General features: G+C 61.9%; 5 protein-coding genes across 5 annotated transcripts; 3 read left to right on the plus strand and 2 right to left on the minus strand.

Moving 5' to 3' along the window:
* Positions 1 to 316: 316 nt before the first annotated feature.
* On the minus strand, positions 317 to 2,703 carry RHTO_07077 (major facilitator superfamily protein; the record flags this gene model as incomplete). Its single annotated transcript, XM_016420735.1, has 11 exons — positions 317 to 454; positions 513 to 578; positions 642 to 720; positions 784 to 895; positions 953 to 1,101; positions 1,161 to 1,233; positions 1,297 to 1,451; positions 1,512 to 1,778; positions 1,844 to 2,132; positions 2,192 to 2,419; positions 2,481 to 2,703. The coding sequence occupies 11 exons, from the start codon at positions 2,701 to 2,703 to the stop codon at positions 317 to 319; spliced, it is 1,779 nt and encodes a 592-aa protein (XP_016274462.1).
* Positions 2,704 to 2,952: 249 nt separating this feature from the next.
* RHTO_07078 (uncharacterized protein) lies at positions 2,953 to 3,913 on the minus strand (the record flags this gene model as incomplete). Its single annotated transcript, XM_016420736.1, has 3 exons — positions 2,953 to 3,354; positions 3,436 to 3,526; positions 3,798 to 3,913. 3 exons carry the CDS (start codon positions 3,911 to 3,913, stop codon positions 2,953 to 2,955), a joined length of 609 nt encoding a protein of 202 aa, XP_016274463.1.
* A 377-nt stretch (positions 3,914 to 4,290) lies between these two features.
* RHTO_07079 (inosine/uridine-preferring nucleoside hydrolase) lies at positions 4,291 to 5,874 on the plus strand (the record flags this gene model as incomplete). Its single annotated transcript, XM_016420737.1, has 5 exons — positions 4,291 to 4,325; positions 4,387 to 4,699; positions 4,760 to 5,053; positions 5,111 to 5,532; positions 5,592 to 5,874. 5 exons carry the CDS (start codon positions 4,291 to 4,293, stop codon positions 5,872 to 5,874), a joined length of 1,347 nt encoding a protein of 448 aa, XP_016274464.1.
* A 523-nt stretch (positions 5,875 to 6,397) lies between these two features.
* Positions 6,398 to 8,916, plus strand: RHTO_07080 (S-adenosylmethionine synthetase; the record flags this gene model as incomplete). The annotated part of the gene is made up of 13 exons (XM_016420738.1): positions 6,398 to 6,422; positions 6,488 to 6,514; positions 7,044 to 7,055; positions 7,124 to 7,430; positions 7,515 to 7,910; positions 7,984 to 8,000; positions 8,062 to 8,110; positions 8,211 to 8,238; positions 8,308 to 8,371; positions 8,442 to 8,554; positions 8,625 to 8,672; positions 8,786 to 8,804; positions 8,870 to 8,916. The coding sequence occupies 13 exons, from the start codon at positions 6,398 to 6,400 to the stop codon at positions 8,914 to 8,916; spliced, it is 1,152 nt and encodes a 383-aa protein (XP_016274465.1).
* Positions 8,917 to 11,269: 2,353 nt separating this feature from the next.
* RHTO_07081 (ABC1 family protein) lies at positions 11,270 to 14,008 on the plus strand (the record flags this gene model as incomplete). The annotated part of the gene is made up of 9 exons (XM_016420739.1): positions 11,270 to 11,342; positions 11,528 to 12,138; positions 12,197 to 12,462; positions 12,564 to 12,691; positions 12,776 to 12,889; positions 12,946 to 13,510; positions 13,569 to 13,604; positions 13,667 to 13,729; positions 13,813 to 14,008. 9 exons carry the CDS (start codon positions 11,270 to 11,272, stop codon positions 14,006 to 14,008), a joined length of 2,052 nt encoding a protein of 683 aa, XP_016274466.1.
* Between the last annotated feature and the right edge of the window lie 140 nt (positions 14,009 to 14,148).

Consider the following 14,148-nt stretch of genomic DNA (forward strand, 5'->3'; position numbering starts at 1 on the left):
ACGACGGAACGACCGGAAGGGTGAGGATGCGATCACAGTGTCTAGGAGCCTTATGATGGCGATGCGAGGGAGGGTATGCGAGATGTGCGGTCGGGAAATCGTTTCTGTTGAAGGGTGCCGGGCGAGAGGCGGCGAAAGAGGCGGCGGAGAAGCAGAGCCGGCGAGGAAAGGGAAGATGGGCGTCGAGGGATTGTGTTGTAGTAGAAAAGTCGTGGGGCACAAGGTGAGAGTCAGAGGAATGGGGAGGTACGTCGGTCAAGAAAAGGTGAGATGGAGGAAAGAGGGCGGCGTCTGGAGGTGAGTCGATGCCGCCTGCTCAAGCCATCCGCACGGTCGCTTCTGCGATCGACACCGTCGGGTACAGCTGCGCGTCTTCGGACGCAACGGCAGGCGGGACATCGGCCTTCTCGACGTCGTCAGGCGAGCCACCCTTCTTCTGCTTGACGCCAAAGTTCTGCGATAATCGGACAGGTCAGCAAGCACAGCGCATGCGAGGAAACTGTGGAACGAACCTCGTCCTTGGCGGTGTTGAGCGGGAGCGCGTCCATGAAGAAGGAGAGGATGAGGGCGAGGCCAGCCTGTCAAGACTTGCGGGTGAGTGAAAGATTCGCCAGCTGAGAGTGCAGACAGACGCAACGTACGAAGGGAACCATGACGAGCCAGACGATCCGCAGGGCTTGCGCAAATGCGTGCCGGACTTCCGTCTTGAGCGGCTCCTCGCTGTGGAGTCGCGCAAGGTCAACTCGGCTCGGGCAGCGCAGAATGCACGAAGTTCAGACGTACAGGGTCCTGATGAGCGGGATAGACGAGTACGCGCCCGCAACTCCGTCCGGGACCATGTCGAGGTACGCTTGCGGGAGGTGCTTCCCGAGACCGTTCGTGATGACGGTCAGGCCTGCGACATCGCACGGCGTCAATAAATGTCCGGCAACCTGAGAGATGGAGAACGGACCGATCGAAGTCCCGAGCACCATGCCGAATGTGCGGACGAGCATTTGGAAAGCCAGGGCTTGACCGGCGAGATCGGGCGGAAGGGGCGCGAGGACAGGGAACACGGTTGCTGCATAGATGACACCGATGCCGAGGGCGACGACCATCGGGCTGCGGCGATGAGCGGGTAAGCGTGCGTCACTTGAGGAAGGAAAGGAGGCTGGACGCACATCAGGACCCATCCCGCCGTCGAGGTCGCTTCCGTCGTAAGAGCGAGCAAGCCAACGCCGACGGTGAGGAGAACTAACGAGCAAAGCAAAGTCAGCGATCAAAGCGAGGTCAGAAGGGAGCAGGAAGCCGGCGCACCGAAGCCGACGATGTTCTGCGGCTTGTACGCCTGCAGGTAGTTCGTCGAGAAGCCAGTGATGACGGCAACAGGCGAGACTAAGCCGACGACGGGGAGGAAGTCGACTGCTGAGCGGATCGTCGATGCTGCCTTGGCAGATTGGAAGTAGGCGGGCCTGGGAGTTATCGCTCGTCAGCCTCAGCCCGGAGCGGCGGCGAAAGACAACGCGACGCACCACAAGTAGTACACACACATCGTGACGATGCCATGCAGGAAGGTCGTAACGAAACCAATCAAGCTCGTCTTGTTGAGGATCGCAGCGAAGGGGACGGTCGGGTGCTTGACCCAGTGCTTCTCGATGAAGAACCAAGCGACGAGTCCTGCGGCGCCGCAGACAATAGTGGCGAGGACGTGCGCAGACCGCCAGGGATGGTCGACGCCGCCCCAGACGATGCCGAGGATGAGCACGCTCATCGAGGGAATGAAGACGAGGTTGCCAATCCTATCGGTGGGTGGTCGAGGACGTCAATAGCGATTCATAGACGGGCATGAATGAGCGCGCCGCACCAGTCCATCTTGGCGAGCTTCTCGCGCATGTCGTCCTCAGGACCCTTGAGCTTCATGACCCAGACGCAGCACAGTGCGATCGGCAGCGACATGATCGGGTTGATCCAGAACAACCAGCGGTAATCGAACGAGGCGAATGCGCCGCCGATGAGCGGCCCTGTCGCGCTCGCAAAGCTCCAGGTCGCGCTGAATCCGGCTTGGTAGAGGCCGCGTTCGGAGAGCGGAACGAGGTCGGAGAGGATGATCTCGACGATGGCGAAGATGACGCCTGCGCCTGCGCCTTGGATGCCTGCGGCGAGCGTACGGGTCAGTCGGAGAGCGACCCAGAAGAACGATGCCTCAACCCACCTCGACCGGCCAGCATCGTCGTCATGTTTTTCGCCGCGCCGCCGACAATTGATCCAAGCGAGAACAGTCCGAGGCCAGCGAGCATGACAGGCCGGCGTCCGAAGATGTAGGCGAGCCCGCCGGACCAAGGAATTGCAGCGGTCGAGGCTATCATGAACGAGTTGGCGACCCAGGACGGGCTCGTCGAATGCAGGTCGTCGGCGATGGTCGGTAGAGCAGTCGAAAGCGCTGCGAACGTAGGCGCAATGTCAGCCTTGGACGAGCCGAGCGAAGAAGCGGAGGGACGCACCAGTCTGCTCGACTGCCGCTTCAAACGTCGCCAACAGCAGCGAGAGGTAGATCAACCAGAACCGCATCCCTTTGCGTCCTCCCTCAGCCTGATCTTCTGCTCGTTCGCCCACCTCGCCCTTCTCGCCGCGCTCGAGCTCAGCAGAGTCCGGTGTAGGCTTGACCGCTCTTCCCTCGCTCGCAGTCGGCTCGCCCGTTCGTCGAATCTCGTCGATAGTCTGCATCGTTCGCTTCCGCCAGCGACAAAGCCCAGCGAAGCGCGAGAGAGCGAGGTCGAGCTGCTGCTGCCGGCGGAGTTGGTCGATCGCGTTTCGGGCGAGCCGGGCGAGAGTGGTCGGGCCAGTTTCGTTGTGAACCATGGGCGAACTCAGCTGCTTGGCGTGCTCGTCGTGGCCGCCGTATCGCGACCGCGCAACACGCTGTAGAAGCGAGAAACGTGCCTCCGAACCAGCGAGCGCGCCACCGCTTTCGCCTCACGCCGACTTGCCCTCCGCCTTCTGCTCGTCCTCCCTCTTCCGCCTGATCCAGCTCGGCTCAGGACCTTCCATGAAGCGGTTCCGTCGTACGCCGAGTACGCGAGACTGTGAGTTGCGGGCAGAGATCGCGCGGAGGAGTTTGCGGCGGTCTGCGGAGGGTGGAGAGGGCGGAGAGGGGGAGTTTGGCTCCGAGGCGGAGATGGCAGGAGGCAGCGGCGGTGGGCGAGATGGCCGCGTTGGTCTAGAGGGACCGAGTCGCGAAGACGAGGATGCGGAAGGGTGCGGCGAAGGGGAGGAAGGCGGAGGAGCGGAAGCAGGAGGGCTGGCGAGAGACGAGCGCAAGTCGACGGGGATTAGGGTCTGCTGCCTGGCGAGCGCAGAAAGATGATCTGCTTGGAGCTGCGAGAGTCGGACAGGCACAAGGAGTCAATCTCTCTGCCGAAGCAGAGTCTCGAACGACAAGCACGCTCCGCAACGCACCTCAAGCTGGTCCCGGTAGATCTCCCCCTCGAGGAGCCGTGCCGCAACGTCGTCGCGAGCACTAAGCGAGCGAGACTTGTCGAACTCTGACCTGCGGGCGGAGGAGAAGTACGAGGGTAAGAGATCTGGTCGGTTGAAGCGGTGCCCTCCATCTCGTAAGATTCGCGCATTCCTGGATCGCTCCTCTAGAATCTCTCCAACCACATTGCCCGGCCTACCGTGCCGCCACGCAGCGAGCAAGCCGCCAGCGACCACCCTGCACCGCCCATCCTCGCTTCAAAGGGTTGAAGCGCCTCCTCAATTCGCCCGTCCACCTCGAGCAGCCTGCCCAGAGTTCATAAGAGCCCGATGAACCGACTCACCTCGCCCTGTGCACCACGAACGCGCTGCGGTGATCATCTGGCATCCTCATCGCAACCCGAAGGAGTGAGCGGTACAGCGCGCGAGCGGCTGCGGGAGCGGCTAGCGGGACAGTCATGGCAGCTTAGACACTCTGGCAGACTAGTGCAGGTCCAAGCGAGCGAGTCTGCGGGTGCTGCAGCGGGTGACGAGGTCAACCAACTCGGCGAGTCTCTCTTGACCTTTTGCATCCACCTCTGCCCATCGCATCGCTGCTAAAGTGTGCTGGGACACTTGCTACGCCTCCGAACAGTGCTCGTGTACCCGCTCGTCACTGTCGTCGGCTCTCGCACCCTCTCCTTGTCGAGATCAGTCTCTCCTCCGTCATTCCCGTTCAGTCGTCTCGTAGACGCCAGACTGTGCTAAGTGCCTCCCTAAGTTTGTAGACGACATTGGTCAGTCCAGGGCATACCCTTTGACGGTGCGTCGCTGACCGCGCTCATTCCCTCGCAGACCATGACCCGCGACGAAGCACCCGTTCCCTGCATCATGTGCGCTCGAGTCCGCCGCTCTCCCACAAATTCTTCAAGCTGACGCATTGTACACCCGCAGAGACACCGACCCGGGCGTCGACGACGTCCTCGCGCTCCTCCTCGCCCTCTCGTCCCCTCACCTGCTCGTCCTCTCCATCACCCTCACCCACGGGAACTGCACTCTCTCCTCCGCCTCTTCCAACCTCCAGAAACTCTTCTACGCGTTGGAGCGACAACTCGAGGCGGATCAGACGGGGCGGGAGAGGGAGAGGTATTGTAATGTTGATCCGGCTTGGAGGAAGCAATGGGGTGCGGGCCCGATCGAGGTGTACTTGGGCAGCGAGGGACCGATAGAGGGAGAGGCGGTCACGGCCAAGTATTTTCACGGCAAGGTGCGTCCTTTGGCTTTGTTTTCGCTTTCCGAAACTCGCACTCACCCGGGTTTCTCGCAGGACGGCCTGGGCGACGCCGCAACTCGGCATCCGGACTTGACCCCTCCCTCCTCACACGCCTCCTCGCTTTACACCCTGCACGCCTCGACTCCCGCCCTCGAAGGCGTCTCATCCCTCCTCTCCCGCCATCCGCCAGCCTCGATAGCCTACGTCGCCCTTGGACCGCTCACTTCCCTCGCGCAGCTACATCGCGCGACGGTACAGGAGGGGAAGATGCGCGAGTCGGCGCTGAGCAAGTTCGGGGTCATCTTGAGCATGGGAGGGGCCGTCGAGCATCCGGGGAATACCTCGCCCGTGCGTGTGCGCAACTCAGTCAGCGCAACCGCGCAACTGACTGTGACCTTTGTGCAGGTCGCCGAGTTCAACTACTACGCCGACCCTTTCGCCGCGCAAACCATCGTCTCCCTCGCGCTCCCCAACCTCTACATCCTCCCCCTCGACTTGACCTCGTACCTAACCCTGCCTTTCTCACTCTACACCTCCGCCGTCGACCCTTCTTTCTCCTCCACGCGCTCGCCCTCGAATCCCACCACAAAATCACCCCTAACACACTTCACCTCGTCCTTCCTCGAACGAACAGTCGAGATCATGCGTTCGTTCGGCGGCAACGCGATGGAGCTTCACGATCCGACAGTCGTGTATTGCTTGATTGACTGGGCGCGCAACGGACGGATGAGGAACGAGGCGAGCGAGAGGGGGTTTGGGGTGGATGGGGAGGAGGGGGAGGTTGCGCCTGGGTGGGCGTGGAGGCACTACGATTTCGAGGTCGAGACGTGAGTCCGCGCGCTATCTGACGAGCGGTGCGCCTCGCTGACACTCAAAGCGCGCGCAGCGTGGGCGCCATCACGAGGGGCATGCTAGTCCGCGACCTACGCGCCTCTTCCCGGTCCAGCACCTCTCTCACGTCCCGCACCGGCTTAACGCTCCGCACCGCAGCCATCGACGCATTGGACATCGAGGAAGTCGAGGCGCATCGGGCGGAGGGGGAGGCGAGTCGTGAGGATGCGGATGTGAGGAGACGGAGGAGCGGGGCGAGGGTTGTGGTTGGAAGTCCGGGGAGTGAGAAGTTGAGGAGGGAGCTGGTGAGGAGTGTGTGGGGGGTCGAGGTGGAATAGACGCGGGCGCTGGGCGGGTAGAATGGACGGATGTGTCGACTTGTAACGGGTTCGAGGAGGACGTTCGATCCGTTCACCGGCCTCCTTTGGCTTCGCTCTCGAGTCCCCGTCTGTGTGCCGCCTTACTCTGCTCCACTGTGCTACAGGCGAGCCCTACGGAGCAGTCTGAGCGAAGCCAGCACGTGCAGCGAGCGAAGAGAGGGGGATTTCGCGGCGACCACAACGTCTCCTCGCGGGCTTCCTGTGAGCGAGGTGGACTATCGAGTACGCTCTTCAAAATGAGGTTGTCCACGCTACGAAGGAACGGCGTGCTGCTGCGCTGTCGCCGTGGCAAAAAAGTGCGCTCACGCCCTCGCGGCCTGGCTTCGACCAGCAACCCGCATCGTCGCACACCGTGAGCAGCGAGCGACACCGTCTGAGCACCAGACACACACTGACAGCCACCCTGCACACCCGCATCTCGCTCCCGCCGCCGCCGCCGTCCTCGCTCGCCTCGTTCGACACGTTCCAGCTCGAAACAACCATGTCCAACACTTTCCTCTTCACCTGTGGGCTCCTTTGCTATCTAGATACACTTTCCTGGACCGCACTGACCTACTGGAACTGTTCACAGCCGAGTCTGTCGGCGAGGGCCACCCCGGTAAGTTGCTCACCCCGTTCTCGCATCTCGGACAGCTCGTCGCGAGTCCCTCTCGCGCTCGCCGGGCTCGCGTGCGGCGGGATCTGGCTTTCCAGGACTGGCATCTCGTATGGGCGCTTCGAGCGAGGCCCTGGCGCGTGTGGTTGGCGCCGTGCGCATCGCTGGATGGATTGCGTGCGAGAGGGACCTTGCTGAGCCCGGCTTCTCCGTCGCGAGTCCTGGAGGTCAGCGGGGGTTGCAGACGATGTTAAAGGGGGTGCTGGAGGACGTCAGGGAGGGTCCGCTCGTTCCGCGAGGTCTGGCGGTCGACTCGCGGGTCGATGTCGCTTTATCGACCCCCGCGACCACGTTCATCTGCCCCAACGCGCGGCTTTTCAGCCTGCGACGGTCCTGGATGGCTACAGGGTCCTTCTTGGGCCTGGAGGCGAAGTCGCGCAGCCAAGCGGGCTGATCTGAGCAACTCCCCACTTGGCCGTCGAGGCGGACCTTGCTGACCCTGCCTTGCCTTCTCGTCCTTCCCCTCGTACAGACAAGATCTGCGGTAAGTCTTCGTGTCTGGTGGGAACCGCCGGAGCTCGAGACTGACTCGGTTGGAACGCTGGCCCACAGACCAGGTCTCGGATGCGATCCTCGACGCGTGCTTGGCCGAGGACCCGTGGTCGAAGGTTGCCTGCGAGACGGCGGCCAAGACGGGTTTGATCATGGTCTTTGGCGAGATCACGACCAAGGCGCACGTCGACTACCAGAAGGTGATCCGCGACACGATCAAGCGCATCGGGTACGACTCGTCCGACAAGGGCTTCGACTACAAGACTTGCAACGTCCTCGTCGCCATCGAGCAGCAGTCCCCTGACATTGCTCAGGGTCTCGACCACGGCTCGCTCGAGAACCACGGCGCCGGCGACCAGGGCATCATGTGCGTACCGGGCTGGCTGTCCTGGCTATTTGCTCTGCCGCTCGCTCCTGCGCATCTCGCTGACGCTTGATCGCGCATTCGCAGGTTCGGCTACGCGACGAACGAGACGCCCGAGATGATGCCGCTCACGCTCGTCCTCGCGCACAAGCTCAACCGCAAGCTCGCCGAGTGCCGCCGCAGCAACCTCCCGTGGCTCCGCCCCGACACCAAGACGCAGGTCACGGTCGAGTACGAGAAGCTCGCGAACGGCGCCGTCAAGCCCCTCCGCGTCGACACGGTCGTCATCTCGACCCAGCACGCCGAGGAGATCTCGACCGAGGACCTCCAGAAGGAGATCATGGAAAAGGTCGTCAAGGCCGTCATCCCCGCCAACCTCCTCACCGACAAGACCGTCTACCACATCCAGCCCTCGGGCCGCTTCGTCATCGGTGGTCCCCAGGGCGACGCCGGCTTGACCGGACGCAAGATCATCGTCGACACGTGAGTCCCCTCGTGCCGCTCGTGCACGTGAAAGCCGGGCACTGACGGCCCGTTTGTCCCGGTCCCGAAACAGCTACGGCGGATGGGGCGGTGCGACTTCGGATTCTTCTCCTCGCCTTCGAACGCTCCGTACTGACGCGCAGCTTTGCAGCCCACGGCGGTGGAGCCTTCTCCGGCAAGGACTGGTCGAAGGTCGACCGGTACGTCTTCTCCCCGTCGAAAAATCGCCCCGGACTCTTTCCTGGTCCGATTTTCGCCGTTTTTTCGCTGCTGACTTCCTGGATCTCGTTCTAATCGTAGTTCAGCAGCCTACACGAGCAGGTGGATTGTACGGCTAGATTCTGGCGCAAATTTCGTGCCCGTAGGACCCGAACTCATCGAGATTTGATTTTTGCAGGCCAAGTCGCTCATCGCGGCGGACCTCGCCGACCGCGTCCTTGTCCAGCTCTCGTACGCCATCGGTACGTCCTGTGCGAGCCCTGTGCCTCAGACGGCAGCGATTCTGACGTACATCCGACCTCCGACTCGCAGGTGTTGCGGAGCCCCTCTCGATCTTCGTCGACTCGTACGGCACCGTCAAGGGCGGCCGCTCCGACGCCGACCTTACTGAGATCATCAAGAAGAACTTTGACCTTCGCCCGGGTGTACGTGCCTCTCGCGACGTCGACAGCCGGCGGACTTCGAGCTGACTTTCGCCCTCTCCATCTGCTACAGATGATCGTTAAGGAGCTGGACCTCCAGCACCCCATCTACGAGAAGACGGTGAGTCGCCGGAAGCGTTTCCTGGCATCCTCGCGGACCTGCGGAGTCAAGCGGACTTCTCGAGCTGACGCAACTCTCGGCGCTTTCTCTCCCGCGCAAAATCAACAATCGAGGCACGCTATGGTCATTTCGGTGCGCTTAAACGTCTCTCTGAACAACCCAGCAGGTCACTGACACCGCCTCCGCCGCCTACGCAGGTCGCGACGACGTCTCGTGGGAGGTTCCCAAGAAGCTCCAGCTCTAAGCAGCTTCTCCCACCTCCGTCCGAGCTACGCCGCCCCTCTTTGAACTTTCCTGACGACGCCGGCACACGCCGTCGCCGTCGGTGACAGGCTGTCACCCTTTTCCCTCGATCCTCAAGCAGTACCTTCCATCTCCCTTCCCTTCGCCCTCAGTCTTTTTTCGCGGCACCCTCTATGCTATCTGTACCATTCGAGCATCTCGTCCGGTCCCTCCTCCCCCATCCCTCGCCTCGCAGCACCTCCCTCGCAAATCCCCCCTCGACCGCCGCACGAAGCGCTCTGGCACGGTCAACCTCGCGCCCTCCCTTCTCGACATACACTATACCCTCGTCCCCCCATCACCCAAACTCTAGACAAGACCGCCTCGAAGCGGCTCGCTCAAGACAACCCACCCTCGCTTCCATCGCATCTCGCTTGCATCTCCCCCTCCGTTCGTGCTAGTTCCTTTACACGAGACTCTAGTGCAACAGAACGACCGCGTCAACCGCGAACAGGCATGCTGCCGCCCAGAGAGACTGTCCGGAGAGCGCAACTAGGCCGAGGTCCAGCTTGCCTGCGACGCTCACTCACCAGCAGCACGTCTTCCCGCCCGCTACGCATCACAGCGTCCTCTTGCAAGATGCGTTGGATTGCCGCAGCGTCTGCTCGAGCTGCAGAAGGGGGTTGCGGTTTTCAGCTCTCGCTCTCCTCCTTCACGACCTTGCAAAGGTGCTGTCGCAAGAATTGTAGGCTTCTCTGCCGGGCTCGAGATAGTAGCACAGCAATGATGGCCGCGCAGCGCCAACACAGCTTTCCTCTGAATCGTTCTCGTTGGACAAGGTCGAACAGGCGACGACCTTCGCAAACCCGGTTCCTTTCCTTAGCACCTCGTCCACGCCCCAGACACTCTAGTCCGAGTCCAACAAGTCCAACGAGCGACTCGAGTGGGCGCGCTCCCTCAAGTATGCCTCTCGCCGCTGTGCGTCGCGCTCATATTCCTCCTGCCGCTCCTGCGTGTTGTACTTTCGCCGGCGACTCGCCATCCTCCGTTCCCCGTTGCTGCCAAGTTCAGCTAACTCCTCGTAAACAGAGAGGTTTTGCCCTCGATCAGCTTCGTGTGCAGTAGGCGGTCGAGAGAGAGCGAAGCGTACCGGAGGCGCGATTGAGAACTTTGCGAGCCACATTCTTGATGCGGTACTTGGCAAGGGGAACGAAGGCTGTCAAGATGGAGGGTGAGACGGCAGACCATCAAACGAATAGAGGTGACTTGGGCCAAGTCCGCAGGTAACAACCGCACCTCGATTCCTCTCATTGGGGTCAACCGGCGGCCCCGGCTTCGCCTGCTCGGACCAATCCTGGCAATAATCTGCGGTTGCGCCATTGGTGTGCGCTTGCTGATGTGCCGAAGTCCAGCTCGGTGCGTCGCTGTCAGTGCGCGCGAGGTCATGGCCAACAGCACTGCTCGGTCTGCTTGAAGCTGCGAGTCCTCAGTAGACGTCAGTCAAGTCAAAATTTTGAATGCTGGCGGTACGCACAGCCGGAGTCTCGAGTTCTGCGCGATCGAAGAAGTGGGTCTTGCGAATCTGCGCAGACAAAAGTGGTTCGCGACGGTCAGGACTTCCAGCTCCTTCCGCTGCCTCACGCATATCCCTCTCGTCTCCACTCAAACGGCTACAAAGATGCGAGACATACCGTGTTCTGCACGACCTTTGAAAGGTCGCCAGTCTTCCCTCGGGGGAGACGGCTCCTTTGGCCTAGCGTTTGCCACATCTGCGCGAGCTCCGATACAGTCATCCATGAGACGCCGACCCGTGAAACGCGAACGCACCGTTCCACATCTCTTTAACTTCCGTCGAGTTGGTCGACGGCAGACGCTGGAGAGCGTTGGGGTCTTCGCTGCGGTGGCGGCTGCGAGGGCTGTCGAAGCCCGAGGAGTCACTCATGTCGCAGCAATGAGAGCAGTGAGAGCGAGGAAGGCGAAGCAGAACAAGACAAGCAATCTCAAAGCAATCTCGTCCAAGGCCAACCAACGGAGAGTCCGCGGACGAGGGCTCAGCAGGACTGGTCTCGCCAAGAATGGAGCGGGCGCCAGCTGTGGCGTCGTCTCTGTGTGTCGCACGTTTGCTGAACACTGGATCGAAGACCGCCTGCGCCTGCCGTCGAGAGAAGGAGGACCCGGGCTGCAGCGACGAGTCGGTACGCCGTGGAAAGCGAAAGCGGTTCGCTGCGGCGAAGTGGAAACACCCAGAGTAGTCTTCAAACACCTTCAGCGAGCCTGAAAGAGCATTCGAGCGAGGACGACCACACGGCAAGAGGCAGACCCGACCCTTCTCCTCGACAACGCCGCCTCGCTCGCTTCACCCACCTCGCCTGGCCATGCTGCGGTCGACAGGACATTTGCGGGTGCTTCAGGTGCACGGGAGGAGTGCTCATGCGGGCCTGCGAACAGGTGCGCCGCCGTCTCGCCGCTTCATCTCTCGAAACGCGACGTCATGTCGACAGGCGGGAACACACGCTGGGGAGGGCAGCGAACAGGCTCGGGCGGTGCATGGGCATGTGGAAGGAGGCCCGGTGTCCCAGAGAAACCGTTTCGTGCCGTTGTCGCTTTGCTAACCCTGGTCGACCTACCTCCAGGTGGTGCCCGGCTTGATCGCCTCACTTTAACGCGCAAGCAGGCATTGCCATCCCTCTCACACTTTCCCTTGCGACCAAAGACAGCGCTGCTCGCGACCCGACACTTGTCCCTCACCCCTCGCCGTTTCCAGCAGTCTCCCCTCCCTGACCCTCCTCGACCCGCATCCTCTGCCTCTCCCGAATTTTCACCGGCTTCCTTCTCACGCCGAGCAAAGGCAGAACGGCGACTGTCCCAGCTACAACGCGACATTGCTCTCGTCCTCTCCCGGCGACTGCACCTTGGCGGCCTGCGCGCCTTTCGCTCGCGCTTCAAGCGGCCAACTCGTCGGCAACGCATCCTCCTCCTTCTCGGCCTCGCCCTCGCCGTCTTCATCACTGCCTACAACCTCTCCATCTCGTTCCGTCACGGCGTGATCGCCGTCGAGCGGTGTGCGACAATCGCATGGGCTGTCGTGCGCGCAATCATCGACTACAAGCTCCTGTTCCGCAAGTCGTGGCCCGAGACGGAGGAGGGGCTGAAGCAACGACATGAAGATTACGAGAACACGCATTGGACGGCGGCTGTGCGGCTGAGGGAAGCGCTCAAGAAGCTCGGCGGTGTCTACATCAAGGTGCGGCTGCGCCAGACCATCCCCAACGTGACTCGCTAACGGCTAAGACCGCACGCAGCTCGGCCAGCACCTCTCGACCGTCCAGCTCGTCCCCCTCCCCTGGTCTCAAGCGATGAAGCCCCTTCAAGACCAATGCTTCCCGACGCCCCTCGACGAGCTCCAAGCGCTCTTCCTCTCCGAGACGGGCGCGCCGATGTCGTTCTTCTTCAGCTCGTTCGACCCGGAACCGATTGGAGTCGCGAGTTTGGCGCAGGTTCATCGTGCGGTGGACAGGGAGAGCGGCAGGCTTGTGGCGGTCAAGTGCATGCACCCTGACATCGAAGAGTGAGCGGCGGGTCTCCTTTGAGCGGTCTCTGCGCTGCGAGCACCGAGCGATCTGCTACTGTAGGTTGATACCGCATACTCACCCATCCCCTCGGCCGCAGATTCTCCGCCATCGACATGCGCACGACCACTTTCCTCCTCGGCGTCGTCAAGCGCATCTTCCCGACCTTCGAATTCACCTGGCTCGGCGAAGAGATGGAGCACAACTTGCCGCTCGAGATGGACTTCCGTAAGTCGCCCAAACCTCGTGTTCAATCTACCGCAGCGTTTGGTGCGGCAAGTGACTGATTGGAGCTTGGTGCGAACCTTTCAGGACACGAGGCTGCGAACGCGGCACGCTGCAAGAAGGATTTTGCGGACGTGGAGAAGACGGCTTTCGTCATTCCCGACGTTCTCTGGGCGAAGAAGCGCGTGATGGTCATGGAGTGTGCGTTGCCCTCCCGCAGCTGGGTTCCCGTCGTCGCTCACTCGACACTATCGCAGTCATCAAGGGCGGCCGCGTCGACGACGCCGACTGGTTCGAGCGGCACCACATCGACCGCAACCAAGTCAGCCGCGAGATTGCACGCATCACCTCTCGCATGATCTACATCACCGGCTTTGTCCACGGCGACCTGCACGCGGGCAACCTGCTCATCCGCCCGGCGCTCGCCAACACCCGCTCGCCCTACAACTTCGAAGTCGTCCTCCTCGACCACGGACTGTACTTTGACCTCGCCGACGACTTGCGCGTCAACTATGCGCGATTCTGGCTCTCGTTGATGGAGGCGCCATCGCCCAAGACTGAAGCCGCGCGACGAAAGTACGCCAAGCTCGTCGCGAACATCGACGACGCGCACTACCCGCTCTTCCAGGCTGCCATCACGGGCCGCGCGGCGCTCGAGGGTGCGGTGCCAGACGAGGGCGAGGACGGACCGAAGAGGCGCGGGTCGATCCTCGATTTGGGCGAAAACACGGACGACGAACGCAAGCTCATGCGGAAGGCGATGGTGCAGCAGGAGGGACTGATGGAGGCGCTGTTTGAGATTCTGCGGAGTGTGCCGAGGCGGTGAGTGCGAGGCGGGCTTGTTAATCTCGTTCTCTCGAGCTGACGCTCACCTCCGCAGGCTGGTCTTGGTCTTCAAGGTCAACGACTTGAACCGGTATGCCGAACCGTCTTCCCGCTTTCCTATCCCGCAGACTCTGACGCGTCATCGTCGCGCAGATCTCTTGACCTCGCCCTGCAGACAACACACTCGCCTCTGCGGGTCTTCCTGATCATCGCGCAGTGAGTCTCGCTCGCCTCTTCCCGCTGCTCGCTCACAACGCTCCTACTCCTGTTGGCTCCACCGCTGACCCTCGCCCACTCAGGTACTGCAACCAGGCGATCCGGCTCGACGACCTCGCGCACATCCCGCCCCTCTCGTTCATCAACCGCCTCCGCTCGTGGTGGCGCTACCAGTCATGGAAGGTGACGCTGTTCGTATATACGGTTGGAGCGGAGGGCAAGACGCGGTGGGACCGGTTGATGGGCAGGAAGCGGCAGGGACTTGCGCTGCCAGTGTAGAAGGAGGACCTCCCCAATGTTGCGAATCGTCTAGCCTGTAACCTATTGCATAGATCGCCCTCATCCTCGTCCAGCTTGTCCAACAAAGTCGTTCACTCGTCGCCATCGCCTCTCGAAGGTCTTCCTCTCGCAACTCGCTT

The sequence above is a fragment of the Rhodotorula toruloides genome (genome assembly GCF_000320785.1).
Source record: "Rhodotorula toruloides NP11 unplaced genomic scaffold Scaffold6, whole genome shotgun sequence".
Taxonomy (NCBI): Eukaryota; Fungi; Basidiomycota; class Microbotryomycetes; order Sporidiobolales; family Sporidiobolaceae; genus Rhodotorula; species Rhodotorula toruloides.